Source organism: Ambystoma mexicanum, chromosome 9, assembly GCF_040938575.1.
Source record: "Ambystoma mexicanum isolate Mex_15411 chromosome 9, UKY_AmexF1_1, whole genome shotgun sequence".
Taxonomy (NCBI): Eukaryota; Metazoa; Chordata; class Amphibia; order Caudata; family Ambystomatidae; genus Ambystoma; species Ambystoma mexicanum.
The window spans coordinates 698,911,423-698,926,083 of NC_090931.1; the positions used below are offsets into that span (position 1 = coordinate 698,911,423).

A 14,661-nucleotide genomic window follows, 5' to 3' on the forward strand; every position below is an offset into this window, starting at 1 on the left:
CACTGATCCATACCTGCTGTATTAAAGCATGCGTTGGTTGTTCCACTGCTAAAGAAGCCGAGTTTGGATGCATATGTGTGGTAAAATGATTGGCCCATATCTCTGCTCCCCCTTTTTTATAAAACGTTAAGAATCTAGGGTCACCTCTCTGCTTAGAGATTTTTTGGCAAACTTTCGGATCCTCGACTCCGTTCAACTTGGTTTCTGTCCTTATATGAGTATCGAGTCTGCGTTAGTCTCTGTGATAGACGGCCTAGTCAGGATTAGGGATGGAGGCGGTGTGGCAGGTTTGATCTTATTAGACCTGTACGCTGCTTTCGACACTATCAACCATTCAATCCTCTTGTCCAGATTGCAAAACATCGGCATCTGTGGCAGTGTTTTTGATTGGTTAATTTCCTTTATTAAATCGTGGAAAACAAACCATCTGTTTATCTCCTTTTAGATCTTGGCCTGGGGCAGTCACCTGTGGGGCTTCCCAGCACTCGGCCTTGTCTCCCCTTCTTTTTAACATATATGTTCAACCCATAGCGTCTTATTCGTTCTTTTGATTTTTGTATTTTCTGTTATGCTGACGATACACAAATTCTTTTTAGATTAGACCTGCAACATGCTGCCACTGCTGCTCGCTCAAAAGCCTGCTCTGATGCAGTGAGCAGTTGGACGAGCCTTAACTGGCTCAAACTAAACAGGGAAAAAACGGAGGTGCTGGTGGTAGGTCCACCCTCCTCTCCTTTATGCAGCACATTGCATCACTGGCCATCAGAGCTTGGCCCTCTACCAACACATATAAAGACCGTAAAAAACCTGGGGGTGAACATCTCCACTTCTCTGTCCAAGGAGAATCAGGTTGGTGCCATTTGTTGCACCGTTTTTTTCAAGTTGAAAGAATTGAGGACATTTCGACATTATATTCCTGATGAATTTCATGCCCAGGTCGTCGTAGCCATCTTCAATAGCTGCCTCGATTTCTGTAATGCTACGCTACTTGCTCAGCCAGCATAAATACTTAATCGGTTACAAGTGCTGCAAAATGCAGCAGTCTGGCTAGGTACAGGTATTCCCTATGGCACGTCTGCTTCTTCTGCCCGACTGCAACTGCATTGGATGCCTGTTCCGGCCCGCATACAATGTAAGTCTTTGGGCCTCATTACGAGGTTGGTGGAATGGGTTTACCAGCACCGGTAATGGTAGCGGTGCCGGTAAACCCATTCCGCCCTATTACCAGTTTCCCTTGCAGGACCCGCTCAGAATGTCTGGTCAGACCAGACATCCTTTGCGGGTCCTGCAAGGGGACCAGGGAGCTAATAACGGGCCCGTTATTAACGGGCCCGTTATTAGCTCCATCCCCATTCCCATTGTGCCCTATGGGGGCTCAATGGGAATGGGGATGGGTACATTGAATGAGGAATTACTGGGTCCTCCAAGGTTGGAATAACCCGGTAATTCCTCATTATAGGAACCCGGACAAGATTTTGGAGGCAGCCATGGCGCTAATAGCACCATGGCTACCTCCAAACTTGTAATGAGGCCCTTTGTGTCTTATTCATCGGGCTTTGCAGGGTAGAGGTTGTAAGGCGCTGCAAGACAAACTTAAGCCCTGTTGCCCTGGCAGATCCTTGCGATCAGCTGCTCCTTCTCTTTTCACAGTTCCACGCTATCGATTAGAACGTTCCGGAGGATGGGCTGTCTCAGTGGCAGGTTCCAATGGAACTCCCTATCGCATTCTCTGCGTAGAATCCAGGATTTTACTCAGTTAAAATCTTTTCTAAAGACCTATTTATTTGCTCAAATGATTTCAGTCTCCCTGCGGTCTTTTTCTTTTGAACGCCTGCATGCCATCGGTGAAGGCTTTTGCGCTATATACGTACCCGATTGATTGAGTGAGAGGTCTGAGGCCTGTTATGCAGAGGTCTGAAGTTTTTCTTAGGCATCAACCAGGTGCATGCAGCCCAAGAGAGGATTGGGGCATGGGGAAGGCATCAGCCAGGTGCATAGAGCGCAGGAGAGGTCTGAAGGCTTTTGCGCTATATACGTACCCGATTGATTGAGTGAGAGGTCTGAGGCCTGTTATGCAGAGGTCTGCAGTTTTTCTTAGGCATCAACCAGGTGCATGCAGCCCAAGAGAGGATTGGGGCATGGGGAAGGCATCAGCCAGGTGCATAGAGCGCAGGAGAGGTCTGAGGCCTGTTATGCATCAACCAGCCGCATGCAGCACTGGAGATGTCTGAGATCCATTAGTCATCAACCAAGCAGATACAGTGTAGGAGAGGTCTGAGGCCCGGGGAGGCATCAACCAGGTGCATGCAGCCCAAGAGAGGTCTGGGGCACCAGGTGCATGCAGCCCAAGAGAGGTCTGGGGCCCCAAGTGCATGCAGCCCAAGAGAGGTCTGTGGCCCCAGGTGCATGCAGCCAAGAGAGGTCTGTGGCCCCAGGTGCATGCAGCCCAAGAGAGGTCTGGGGCCCCAGGTGCATGCAGACCAAGAGAGGTCTGGGGCATCAGGTGCATGCAGCCCAAGAGAGGTCTGTGGCCCCAGGTGCATGCAACCCAAGAAAGGTCTGGGGCCCCAGGTGCATGCAGCCCCAGAGACGTCTGGGGCCCGTGGAAGGCATCAACCAGGCACATAGAGCGCAGGAGAGGTCAGAGGCTTGTTAAGGATCAATCAGGAGCATGCAGCGCAGGGGAGGTCTGAGACTCATTAAGCATCCACCAAAAACACGCAGTGCAGGAGAGGCCCGAGGTGTGCAGAAGGCATCAACCAAGCATCTAGAACGCAGGCGAGGTCTGAAGCATGTTAGGTGTTAGCCCACTCCATGCAGCACAGGAGGAGTCTGAGGCCCATTGAGCATCAACCCACCACATGCAGGGCAGGAGAGGTCTGAGGTCCGTGAGAGGCATCAACCAGGTGCATGGAGCGCAGGAGAGGTCTGGGGCTTGTGTGAGACATCAAACCAGGTGCCTGCAGCACAAGAGAGCTCCGAGGCCTGTGTGGGAGCATCAACCAGACGCAGGCAGCGACCAAGCGGTCTGAGGGTCATGGAATATACCAACCAGGTGTAAACGCAGAGAGGCCAGATGCCCGGGAGAGGAACCAATCAGTCCAGGATATGGTGCAGAATATTTTTGAGGGTTTACAGGGAATGAGGTTACAAGAAAATTGATACGAATCTGCCGCATTCCTCAAACAAATAAAAATGTGGCTGTTTAACAACAAGAATATGATTACACAAAACCAACTCAAAAAGGAGAGAATTGGGACAGGTCGCCGTAAAACGGCTACAGTGATCCACACAGCCCCTTGACATTTGCTTAACACCAACCTCCCCTCGCTTACCATGCCTTGGACCCTGTGCCTCCCAAGACAATGCTGACCGCAGTCAAACGTGCAGATAGAACAATGGCCCAAGTCAAACCTGGAAACCAGGCTGTAAAATTCTTGATCATGGATTCATATCTTAATAAAAACTTCACAGGAGCTAATCTCTTATACCAAGCTTCAAGTGCTACCAGCGAGTAATCCAGCGGCAAGCCACGTGTCATTAATGGGGACTGCGGGTGGGAGTTACATGTGTCACCAAGATGGATCTGGTGGCCAGTTACATGGTCGATCAATGCGGAGGCAGGAGCCAAGTTACATGACAGATCAGTGAGGAGTCGGGTGCCAGGTTACATATGCAATCAATAATGGAATCTGGTTCCAGGTTAAGGAACTTAGTGCTGGATGAATGCGCAATTTCTGCGGATGCTGATGTCAGTTTATTGGTGGCACCGGTATGGGATATGGAGCGTCGTTATCAAGGAATGCTTGATCGAGCATCAATTCAATCATTGCGGTAAATGCTGTGGATAGGGGGTTGGGACAGGTTTAAAAAAATGTGCTTTTGAGGGCAAGTTGAGTACACAACAGTGCTTCAAGCTAAAGCTGTCCTGCTACTTTACTTTCTAAGAGGTGCAAGAAAAAAGACGAATTATGGCCCATGGTGGCTGTGTGAAATGGAGGGTGTAGATGGGTGAAAAATATGTACAGGCCGAGTGTGGCTATATTGTCTGAAGTGGTTAATGGTGCAGGCTGCCCAGCGGGGGGATGCGATGTAGAGTGCGCCGAACCACACTGATTCCAATTGTGCTCTTCAAACATAACTCTCTGTTTTCACTCCACCCCTCCTCCTGCCGAACACATATTCAGTGTTTCGCTCTTCCAGGCCCGCCTTCTGCCGATGCAGTCTTTCTTTCACACCTTCGCCTACTCATTCTCACTGCTTTTAGCTGGCCATGTGATGCGCCATTCCGACATCTTCAAGCGATTGCACCTCCGCCATTAAACAGAGTTTATCTGCAGTGCATACATTAGCACCTCCCACGCAGCTGTTCCTATTTATATCTTATCCAAGAGAGCCCTGTTCATTGCCTGGCCTCCTTCCCTTTCGACATACTCTCGTTCAGAGTGCTTCGCAGAAAAGCGGCCTACACTGATAACCCTGACAATAACGCATGCGCGTACTATGCTAAACCAAGGCATGAGGTCTTCCGGGGTAAATGAGCAGAATTCCCCTCCCCCTTCCACTGTGCCCGCCCGCCACCACGGTGAATGAATTTACTATTCAAAGTTAAAGTAGATGAAGCAGAGAAGAAGGTCGTCAGCGGTGTAGGCTCCTTGTCCCTGGAACACACTCGACCGACCCACCGACCAGCCGCTCACCATGAACTCTTGAAAACATACTTGTCCAAACTGGCCTTTGAGGAGACAAAGGTGAAAACATGGTGTGCACGTCTGGACATAACTGGATGGTGTCCAGCCACCCTACCCAGCGGAACTGTGGCTATAGATTTCCCTCTTATGTGTGCATGATCAGCGCCCCACTTGTGTAATCTAGTTCCCCCTAGAACTCCAGCCCAGATTCAGCTAAGAATGAACTCTGCATTCTGTCGGTCACTAAACCAAGTATTTCACAAAGTGGGACAATAATGAAACGGTACATTTGCTTTCGGGATCACACAGGCCCTTTCTTCAGAGTTAATACGTTTTAACCAATTCCTCAACAGGTGACCAGAAAGCAGTTTTTCACTATGCTAATGTTATGAGTATCGCCCTTCTGGCTGAGTGCCTGGATCGTATCCAGCAAAACACAACTCAGTGTAAACGAATACCTCACATGTCCCACCCCCTCCCACCTTCCCATCCAGAACAAGCTGGTTTGTCTAGCCACAAAAGGGATTTTTTTAAATCTCTTGACGAAGCGCCTCCTCCAAGCATGAAACAAGTGTAGACTTGGATTATTATGTAGTTAATTGAAATAAGCACTTTTGGAAAATGTTTTCCTTTGAAATACAATCTTAGATCAAAGAATCAGAGACATTGCAGGTACACAGGGTGCTTTTCTAAACTTGCACAGGATGTCCTCCCATCATTTTTAGGATCAATCTCATCCATGTGAACAGGCGGTTCACTTTCACAACGTAGGCAGCACAACATCTACTGTTCTACAATTCCACAGTAACACAGAAAGAAAGCACAGAGCACTTGTTCACTGCTCATTCTCTTTCAACCTCTAAGCATGTAGCAGACAAACGAGCTATCGCTGGAGGCCCCAGGACGAAATCCCCTCATGCAAGCACCGCCAACCCCTTAGAAATTCCTTCTTCGGAGGGGCCCCAAGTATATCAAACTCTCTTCCTCCTGAGCTTAGATATATACTCCCAACCTTACAATATTTTCACAAAGACTGGGAAAGTTTACTCGTAACTGGTACCAACCGGAGAGGGACTAGGGGCCTCATTTAAAGTTGGGCAGTAATTCTGCGGTTAATCTGCCGAATTACTGCCAATCTCGATTACCGTTATCGCCAATTGGTCACAAAGAGTTACCATGGGATTACATTTGGTGGTAATTCACCATATGACTGCAGGGGGATTTTTGACAGATTTACTGCCGTAGGAATTACTGCATAGCAAATCTGCCATTTTTTGGCAGTAAAGTGGCAGATTCATATATCCTGCAGTGTACCTCCACATGCTGCAGCCCCAGAGTTAAGGTATTTCTCATGTTTCCCATTGTTGGGACTCGGTTACCTTTCCTGCATTTGTATCATTATCTGGTGTAAGTTAAGTCAAGGCCGACATATCATAGACTTATCTGACCAGAGCAGAGAACCCCACCAAATCCATCTGGTGATTCCCTGCCATCCCCTTGAGTGCCTGCTGTGGAAGTTTCCATATTGTAAATGTTCGGAAACAACACAGCATAATGGAAAGGACTGCAAGCTGTTCCCTCCCCATACACTAGCGAGGCCAACCATGCATGCGCACACACCGGCCCCTGTGCATGTGTGTGACCTGTGTGATAGCTAAGAACCGTCAATCCGCATGACGGTATCTCAACTGCACCAAAACTAGCGGTGGCTTGAGGTGAGTTTTTCTCCAAGCCAAATACACATTTGAAGTTATTCTGACACCTAAGGTCTGAAGTGTCTCTTGTGCCATAAAGACACAAGGTCTACGATGTGCCAAAGTGATACTTCTTATCTTACCCTAAGAGTAAATCAAGTTTATAAAAAAAAAGCGAGTGGATTAAAGGCTCTCTGCTTGATTTGGATGCCAAGATAACCCAAGGATTAACCAACTCATGAGTGTAGAACTCGTGAAAAAGCGACTGATTCCAGGGCTCAGAAACACTGTAGCTCGCTCATTCCCAACTGTGTGTTTATAGATATTAAGTGTCCTGTCTTCCAGGCAGTCGGTTTAAAAGTATCAGGTGAAGACATTTTGATTGTCCAGGAGGGGAGAGAAGAGTTGTAAGAATCCTCCCACCCTACTAGTTCAGGAAAAAAAAGATTCTTACCGGGATCTGCAACATCTGCCCAGTCAGGATGAGCGCCAGAGCACTACGGTGGCATAGATTCTGAAAGAGGTCAACCCAAGCGCCGAAAATGTACTCTGAACCCTTGCACCTTATCTTCCATTTGGATGACAACTGATGTATCTCGCTGAGCATGTAAACCTTATTATCCTTTTCTCTCACCTGAGGAACACTCTTGTGGACAAGCAATCATAGGTTCATGGCCAGCTCGCATAGATGAAATTGATGAATGAAGAGGGTGCCTTTTTGTTTGTTGCAGCAAAACAATGCTGTGGTGATGTTGTGTGCCAGAATGTTTCCCAGGGAATATGGAGAAGTTCAGGGGCAGGATAGTCATCATAGACTTTACAAGGCTCAAAGAGACCCATCTTCTCTTCATCTTTGATACCGGTAGTGCAATGTGTGTCTTGGAAGCAAGACGACGCAGGGCAACATAGGTTCGAATCCCGGCACGCCGCAGCCAGTTGTCTCCGTGAATGAAAAGTTGTTACCCCAATGAACCCTGGATTTTCTGTCTGACCTAGTTATTCATACACATTAAAAGATACAAGTTTACTTCTTTCAATCAGGCAGTTATGGTAGTAGTTTCTTCGGTATACAGTGATTTTAACGAATTAAATTACAGAGAATGCTGTAATAACAAAAAAGAACAACAAAAAAAATCATATTTTTTGTTTAAAATGTATATATTGGGGTGGGATACAGGGTTGAAATGGGTGGGGAGGGGTTAAGGGTGGTTCTAAAAGCATCGGGAAACGGAGTTTGGGGGGATCCTCCAAAATAAAAAATAAATATAAAAATAATATTTTTGGTTATAACATTTTCGTTATTACAGCATTCTCTAATTTAATTCATTAAAATCACATTTAACCGTTTCTTCCTGTGACACTATATGCACTATCGGTCCAAACAAATCCATTCAGCTGTGTGGGTAAAAGCAGGGTCACAAGGTCCTACTTGTCTGTTTCCTATGTTTTGTTTGGACTGCCTATTTTTATTTTTGGGCAGTATTTGCCTATTTTTAGGGAGTAAAAGTGGCTGATACACCCCTTATCTGTAGGGCTGATAGACATAAACCAAAAAGGCATTAGGCTGAAATCATAGGCGACCGACATGCCCGAACACGGAGAACCAAGTCAGTGAAATGGATGAAATGAGAAGAACGTACACTTTTTGAGATAAGGTAGAACTCAATTTTGGATTTTTGTCCCAGACACTGTCCACTATTTATAATTAATATGAGGTCCTCCTAATATTTTCTATATTCAACTACTCTTTGGCGAAAACCACCAGCTTCTTTTTACCTTCAAATGTGTCAAAGGCTTGTGCTTGATTTATCTTTTTCTTTAGTCTAATCCTAGACTTTTCTCATCATAGAAGCATTCTCGTTGACATGCCAAGTCCATGCCCCATGTCGTCAGTCCAGCCGTCCCCTTGTGCATACCAGGCTCTAAATTTATTTCCAGCATGTAACCTGAGACTAGGCACTACATGAACCTGAAGAAGGCAACTGCCGAAACACGCAGAGTAGAATTGGGCTGCGGAAAAACTGATATTAATGAACAAGCTGCATACAAATATGGAACTGTGTGAAGCTTTGTAAACAAATTGGAACATTTTGAAACCTGCACGACCTCTCTCCCTTTTACGTGCAAAAGTGCACACCCTGGTGAATATTATTCCTTCAGAACTCGAGTAATTAGGATCCAATCCAAAATACCATGGATTCTTTTGGAGGCACTGATTGTAAACCAAACATAGAGCATCATTTCTAAACTAACCTTTTAAGAAAAGACAAACATGGGCAATGACAGTAACTACAAAATACCTAACAACAGAGGAAATGTGCAGAAAGGCATGAAATTGCTCAATCACAATTGGGGTACAATGGCAGCCGAAGTACATGATGCATGCTGGAAGAAAAGGTAAAAAAGACGCCAGGCTCAATGCAGAATGTGCACAGAGCGGGCAAGGGCACAAGGGAGGACCCCCGTACTACGGTTGAGGTCAAGCACTGTTTCTGACATTGGACACTCTGGTAGTGTTTCCACACGTAGGAAATGAAGGGGGCTGGATGTTGGAATCTCTGATTTGTGAATTAGAAAAGGCACCCACTAAAACACACCACCATTGATCAGATTAATTTCTCATTGCCTTACGTGCAGCTCTATATTCGCCAATGCTAAATGATCACTCTGGGAATGTGGTTCGCTAGCCGAGTGGATGGCACGGTAGCACGGCCTGCCCGCCACTCATTTTATCAAAAGGGCTGCCGCTGTTAAGCAACATGCTAGCCAGGTTTGCAGCGGGACTTCCAAAGTTAACGTTCCAGTGGAACTTTGAACTTCACAGGCCCTATGCTGATGCAGTCCCAACCTGAAGGTCCCGCTTCAGAACTTTAAAGCGGCAGCTACCTACAAAATGGCAGCCACTATCTCCATCAGTGATCAGAGCTAGATATATATTAAAGACGCGAGTCACTGCATAGGAGCTGAAGACTTCTGAAACACATTCATGAGGTTGAGAAAACAGGGGGGTCATCTGCAAAAACATCAAGTCAGGTGAACGGTTTAACTTCATTTAATATTCCAAAAATTGGGGACCCTCCTAAATTGACCATGCTGTTGCGTTATGTGCATTGTCGTGTTGTTAACCCTCTGGTGGAGCTGTGATGAATTTGGCTCTGTAACAAGTTAGGATGACAAAGGTGTATAAATCCGGTGCTTGCTAGTGGGCAGCATATCAATTTCTAACAATGATAATGGGCGGTGCCACATTAGATACTGCTCAGTAGCCACTAGATTCCAAGGAAAGCATTCCCTGTGCACCACTCCCCCTTATGGTACGAGATTAATTGGCAAGGTCTTGCACAGAGGCCATCAACCACAGGAATAAAAAAAAACAATTGATTGCCAATAGGAACTATGGATCTTATGTTGGTAATAAACATCTTTTTTACCCACAAAAGGAAGAGTTTTAAAGGACTATGTTGAAGACATTGCTAGATGCCTTGAAATAGCTCTTTAATTACTGGACAAAGGAATATATTGATTGGGTGCCCGGACAATGAATCAAGCTGTTTTTTCAAATCTATGAAACACCTCTGGGTTGTTCGAACACATTGATTATTTTGTGTTTCTCAAGCTAAGAGGTTCTCTTTCATCCCCGTAGCTGCTCAACCATAGAACTGAAGGCATTATTTTCCAGACAAGGGCGAGTTTAGGGACACTGGATGCTTCTGTGCCTTGTCCCCTCCCTCATCCTGGATCTGTTTCATAGCCAGAGCATTCTGGGAAATTCATCCAGCATTCTGGGCGATTCTTTGAAAAGCCAGAATAAGTTCATTGATATTATTTCTTGCAAAGTGGTCGCCAAGAGGGAGCAAAAGGAACAAGCATTACCAATACCTGTGTGAGTCCTCTGGTGCGCTTTTAAGTGGGAGCTCTTTGTATAAACCTTCCGGCAGCCATTAAACTGGCAGCGATGGACTCTCTTCTTGTTTTCAGGGGAGGCCTCAGCTGCTGAACCACCTTGTTCACTGTCACTCTGTCCACACGCTATGCCGCCAGCATCTGCTGGGTCTGCTGCCGCCGTGTCGGGGCTAAGAGGAGCCTGCTTTGTCACCAGCTTCAATGTAACAGTGCCATCCAGGGCCGCAATAGTCTGAGAGCTTTTCACAAGATGGCGTCCAAGCTCAGGGGAGGAAGGAGGCGTTAAAGAGGTGACTGCATTGAGCTGGGCCTGGTTCACAGTCGTGTAGCCCTCAGCAGGCGGAAGGAGGCGGAGACAAGCCTCAGACAGCAGCTTGTCCTGGGCAAGCAGCACCTCGGCACAAGGGTGCTTCTCGCAAGAGGCAATGTCCACTGGAATCAAAATGGGATCCAGCCGCCGAACGCTGCATTCTGCAGCCTGAACAAGAGAGGTGTTGAGGAAGCAGTCCAGGTCGTCACCAAAGGTCTCAGAGATCTTCTTCGGTTCGGTCTGTAGATAGCGTTCAAGCTCAAGGCATGTCTGTAGAAAAAAAGAAAACAATATCAGAATCACAGTTCAAACCAAATCTAAATGCTTCAAAATCAGCTCAGTAAAACGCCTCAAAAGTCACTGTATGGATTAGTAGCAGCTCTGCTGCCCGAGTACCATTTGGAGGATCTGCTCAGTCTGAGCACGGTGGGTCCCAGTATAACCAAGGGGTGAATTATCCCCAATCTAGACATCACTGAAACTGAGTGTTTCATCCTCTGTAGGAAATGAAGTAGCGAATCTCATGCAAATCGCCATTTTGCCTGACTCACCTTAAAGCGCCTCGGCGACCATTTTATGGTAAAACACAAAGGCCAGTGCTGTTACTATCTGAGAATCGTGTGTTTGACCTATGCTTAGGTATCGTCAGAATGAGCAAACCTTCAAACCAGACAAGTAGATTTCTGCTAAGAAGCCCACCAGCCACCCTTCGCCGTCTCCAATGTCTAACATCATTTAGCAAAGAAGGAAACACTTAATAACAGTTATATTTAATCAAATTTCAGATTTACAGAAAATAGGCTGCCAAAGTTAGGTGCGGAAGGCCCCAGACCGACAGTCACGAAATTGTTTGTCATTTGCAAAGCCTAACCCCTATGGACACCCTCTGGTCCACCTTTACAACATGTCATTACAGCCACCTTCCTTTCAGGAAAGCAAGAATCCACTCACTGCCGCCAGCAATGAGGTGCTGAGCCAGAGGCAGGAAGACGCCACTAAGGAGAAGACTCGTAATACAATGTGACCACATCGCAAACATCCGGCACCCTTAACAATGAAGTAAGTAGATGGTTGGCTGTGAAATTGCTATAGAGGATTGTGTTTGAAAGTAGGCTTAAAACCACCAATGGAGACAGACCCACATGTGCAAGACTGCTGCAGGGCTTCACTGGGAAGCGTGTGCTAGCTACAAAGTGATCAGAGTGGAAGAATTGTGTCCATACAATCGGAAAAGGCGGTGTGTTCTTGCCATAGGCACACATTACGACATTTTCACTTTCACATTGCAACATTTTCACTTTCGCAATTCCTTTGAAAAGTATAATTTCTCATTTGGAATTCCACGTCGCCTCTGAGAATCCTCAATAACTACGCAGAATTTCAAACGACTCAATAGATTTAGAAATAAAAAATCAGAATTGCAGTTGACCAGTAGGGATTCCCCAAATCCATAGATTTTTTCGCAGGAAACGCGGCACTCCAAATGTATTGCTTGGATGGGGATTTGCAGAGGCCTTTCATTACAATGCAAGCATTCAGCCAATATCTGCATTGCACGCACCGGGATCCTGACTAACCATATGGAATTCCTGTGCTGGATTGCATCGTGCAGGCCCTCAACTGGGTATACAAAGAGTCCAAATGTCAGTTACGTCAAACAGGAGATCTTGGAAAGAACCAGAGATATACAGACGCTGTGCTCCTCAGTGACATCCCCGGATTATACAACTATTGCCCGCCTCCACCCACCTAAACCTTTAATTGCCTTAGAGATTACAGTGCAGTTCTTGACCTGCCCTCCCATGAACATGTATGTGGAAATCTTCACACTCCCTTCTTTTGCCTGAATTAAACTCTCCAAGCCAACAACCCGCTTGTGTGGGGTTCTACATAAGAGGCATATTCAGGTCAAGAACACCTCAAAACAGTACAACCAAAATATTGGATCCCGTTGTCCATCCCACCCTTTGCACAGCCTGCACCATGAATTGCACTTTCGCTGCTTTAGTTATTTGACTACATATCGGCTTTCCACACAGAAAACAGCCTGGTTTTAGCTGGATGGGAATAGAGAATTCCATACATATTTTTACAGAAGTGATCCTTGGACCACAGGATTCAATCTTCCCCATTGTGATAGTACTACAAGAGACAATTCAAATGTTTTCAAAATGAATAATTTATTATGTTTTGGACTGCGCCGCTACAGACAACATATTTAAATTGATGTGCTCATTAAAGCTGTGACTTTTAAATACAGTAAGTGATGAGGTGAGTGAGAAATGGTGTGCTGCTTGTTTGTATGGTGGCAAGTGATTTTTTATGGCTGGCTAGTAGCTTTCGACTTGAAATCTTGCCCCCTGCTGGCTCGGGTAGATCAGAGTTGTAGTCCAAAACATCTGGATAGCCAAGGCTTGCAGACCCCTAGCGTAGTGCCACCTAAACGTTGACGAGCGGCTCCTCAAGCAACGTCACTTTCAGGACGCTGTCACGGTGGCAGCAGGATCCACAGCAAATCAATTGACTGGTGCATTTTAAATTACACTCAGGTTTAATGTGATAATATAGAGTAGGTGAAAGCACAGAGGGATGAACTTTGCATAGTAAAATGATCAACCATTTGTGAGATGCCCATTAAAAACAACAGCCAGGAAGACGGGGAAAATTGTGCCTGAATTTTTTTTTTTTAAATTAAAGCTTAACTGGCGTAGATCTTATTTAGAACATATCCAATGGTTGTCGGCTTTTTGTATTCACTTTCTGCCCCTTTCTGCTAATTTTCCTTTGCTGGGGGGTAGTGCACCTGCAAAAGATAGAAGCCATGATGGGCTGGTACACAGAACAAGGGAATGTTTTACCATTTGAGGGGCAGAACAATGGTAGGGGGTTGGGGGAGTGGAGCTATGGACATAACATTTGTGTTTAACTGGCGGCTGACAGTGGGCCATGATTTGTGGGAACTTGATTTTTAACTTGGATAAAGAGGGCAATTTATTAATTTTCCAGAGTAAATAACTTTGAAAATGAGTGAGGCTTCCACAGAAAGAGCAGGGATTCGGGCATCTTGTGATGCTTGTTTTCATCCCAGGTTACTGATGGTCTCGGAGACACATGAGAGGGTTCTGTTGGTGAAGATACTTTCCGTCCCTTCCTTCCTCCTATTCCCTTTCCGTCAAAGCTAGAGTTCTGCAAAATATTTTCCAAAAATTAGCACTGAGCCCAAAGAAGATTTCAGTAGCTACTAGAGGATTGTGTATTAATAAGTACAAATTAATGTTGCATGTTTCTCTAAAGATGCCCTTTTTTGGGGGCGATAGGAACCACACAAGTTGGGGTGCCAGGACAAACTTCTTTTTGCTTTTACATTAACCTTCGGTGAAAAATTCATCTGAAAAATGTCACCAGGGAAGAACATTTTAATTACAGTCAGTTTAAAAACAATAACTTGCAAAACATTTAACTCCTCGCCCTCCCAAACAATGAACACAACCAAGTTTTGATTCATTGAAACAGGATCCAGATCACAGGGAAAATAATTGCACAATGGGGCACGTAAAGGTCAATAGGCTTACGTACAGATTCCAGGTAGTAATGCTGGATTACAAGATACCGCAGGCAAAAGATGACTCACTCTTCTCTGGGCATCATGTGTGCACCGCAAGTGAGGAATCCCTTTACATAGAAGCGGAATCCTACACTTTCAACTTTAGCTCTAAGTGGAGACGTTATGGTGGAATTTTTTAGGTGCAGGCCTAATTCCCCAACACAGATTCAGGATTCCGAGATCACGAAGGTGGGTACAGTGAAAGAATACCTCAGGCAGATCCACATTTTGGACTGGAAGAACAGGCTGTTTTTAATGTGTTAGAGGTGTATATACACATTTTATGGGCAGAATTGTTAGCAATTTTTAGGAGCAGTTTAAGACACCAAATTATGTACTGCTGGCGACAGTGGTTGTCCGAAAGGAATGTTTGTACATCACAGGCAAGGTGCCCTCCACACAGAAGATGCAGCAATCAGCAGGACTGGGCCGAAGATATTAGATGGCCTGGGAAAACTG

At 45.7% G+C, this 14,661-nt stretch overlaps 1 protein-coding gene across 1 annotated transcript in view; it reads right to left on the bottom strand.

Annotated features, from left to right (window-relative positions):
* KLF7 (KLF transcription factor 7) overlaps positions 1 to 14,661 on the bottom strand; it is a 200,760-nt gene that overhangs the window by 45,016 nt on the left and 141,083 nt on the right. The window contains exon 2 of the mRNA XM_069615587.1: positions 10,265 to 10,868. Within this exon, the coding sequence (XP_069471688.1) occupies positions 10,265 to 10,868 (604 nt within the window). The remainder of the gene's footprint in view (positions 1 to 10,264; positions 10,869 to 14,661) is intronic.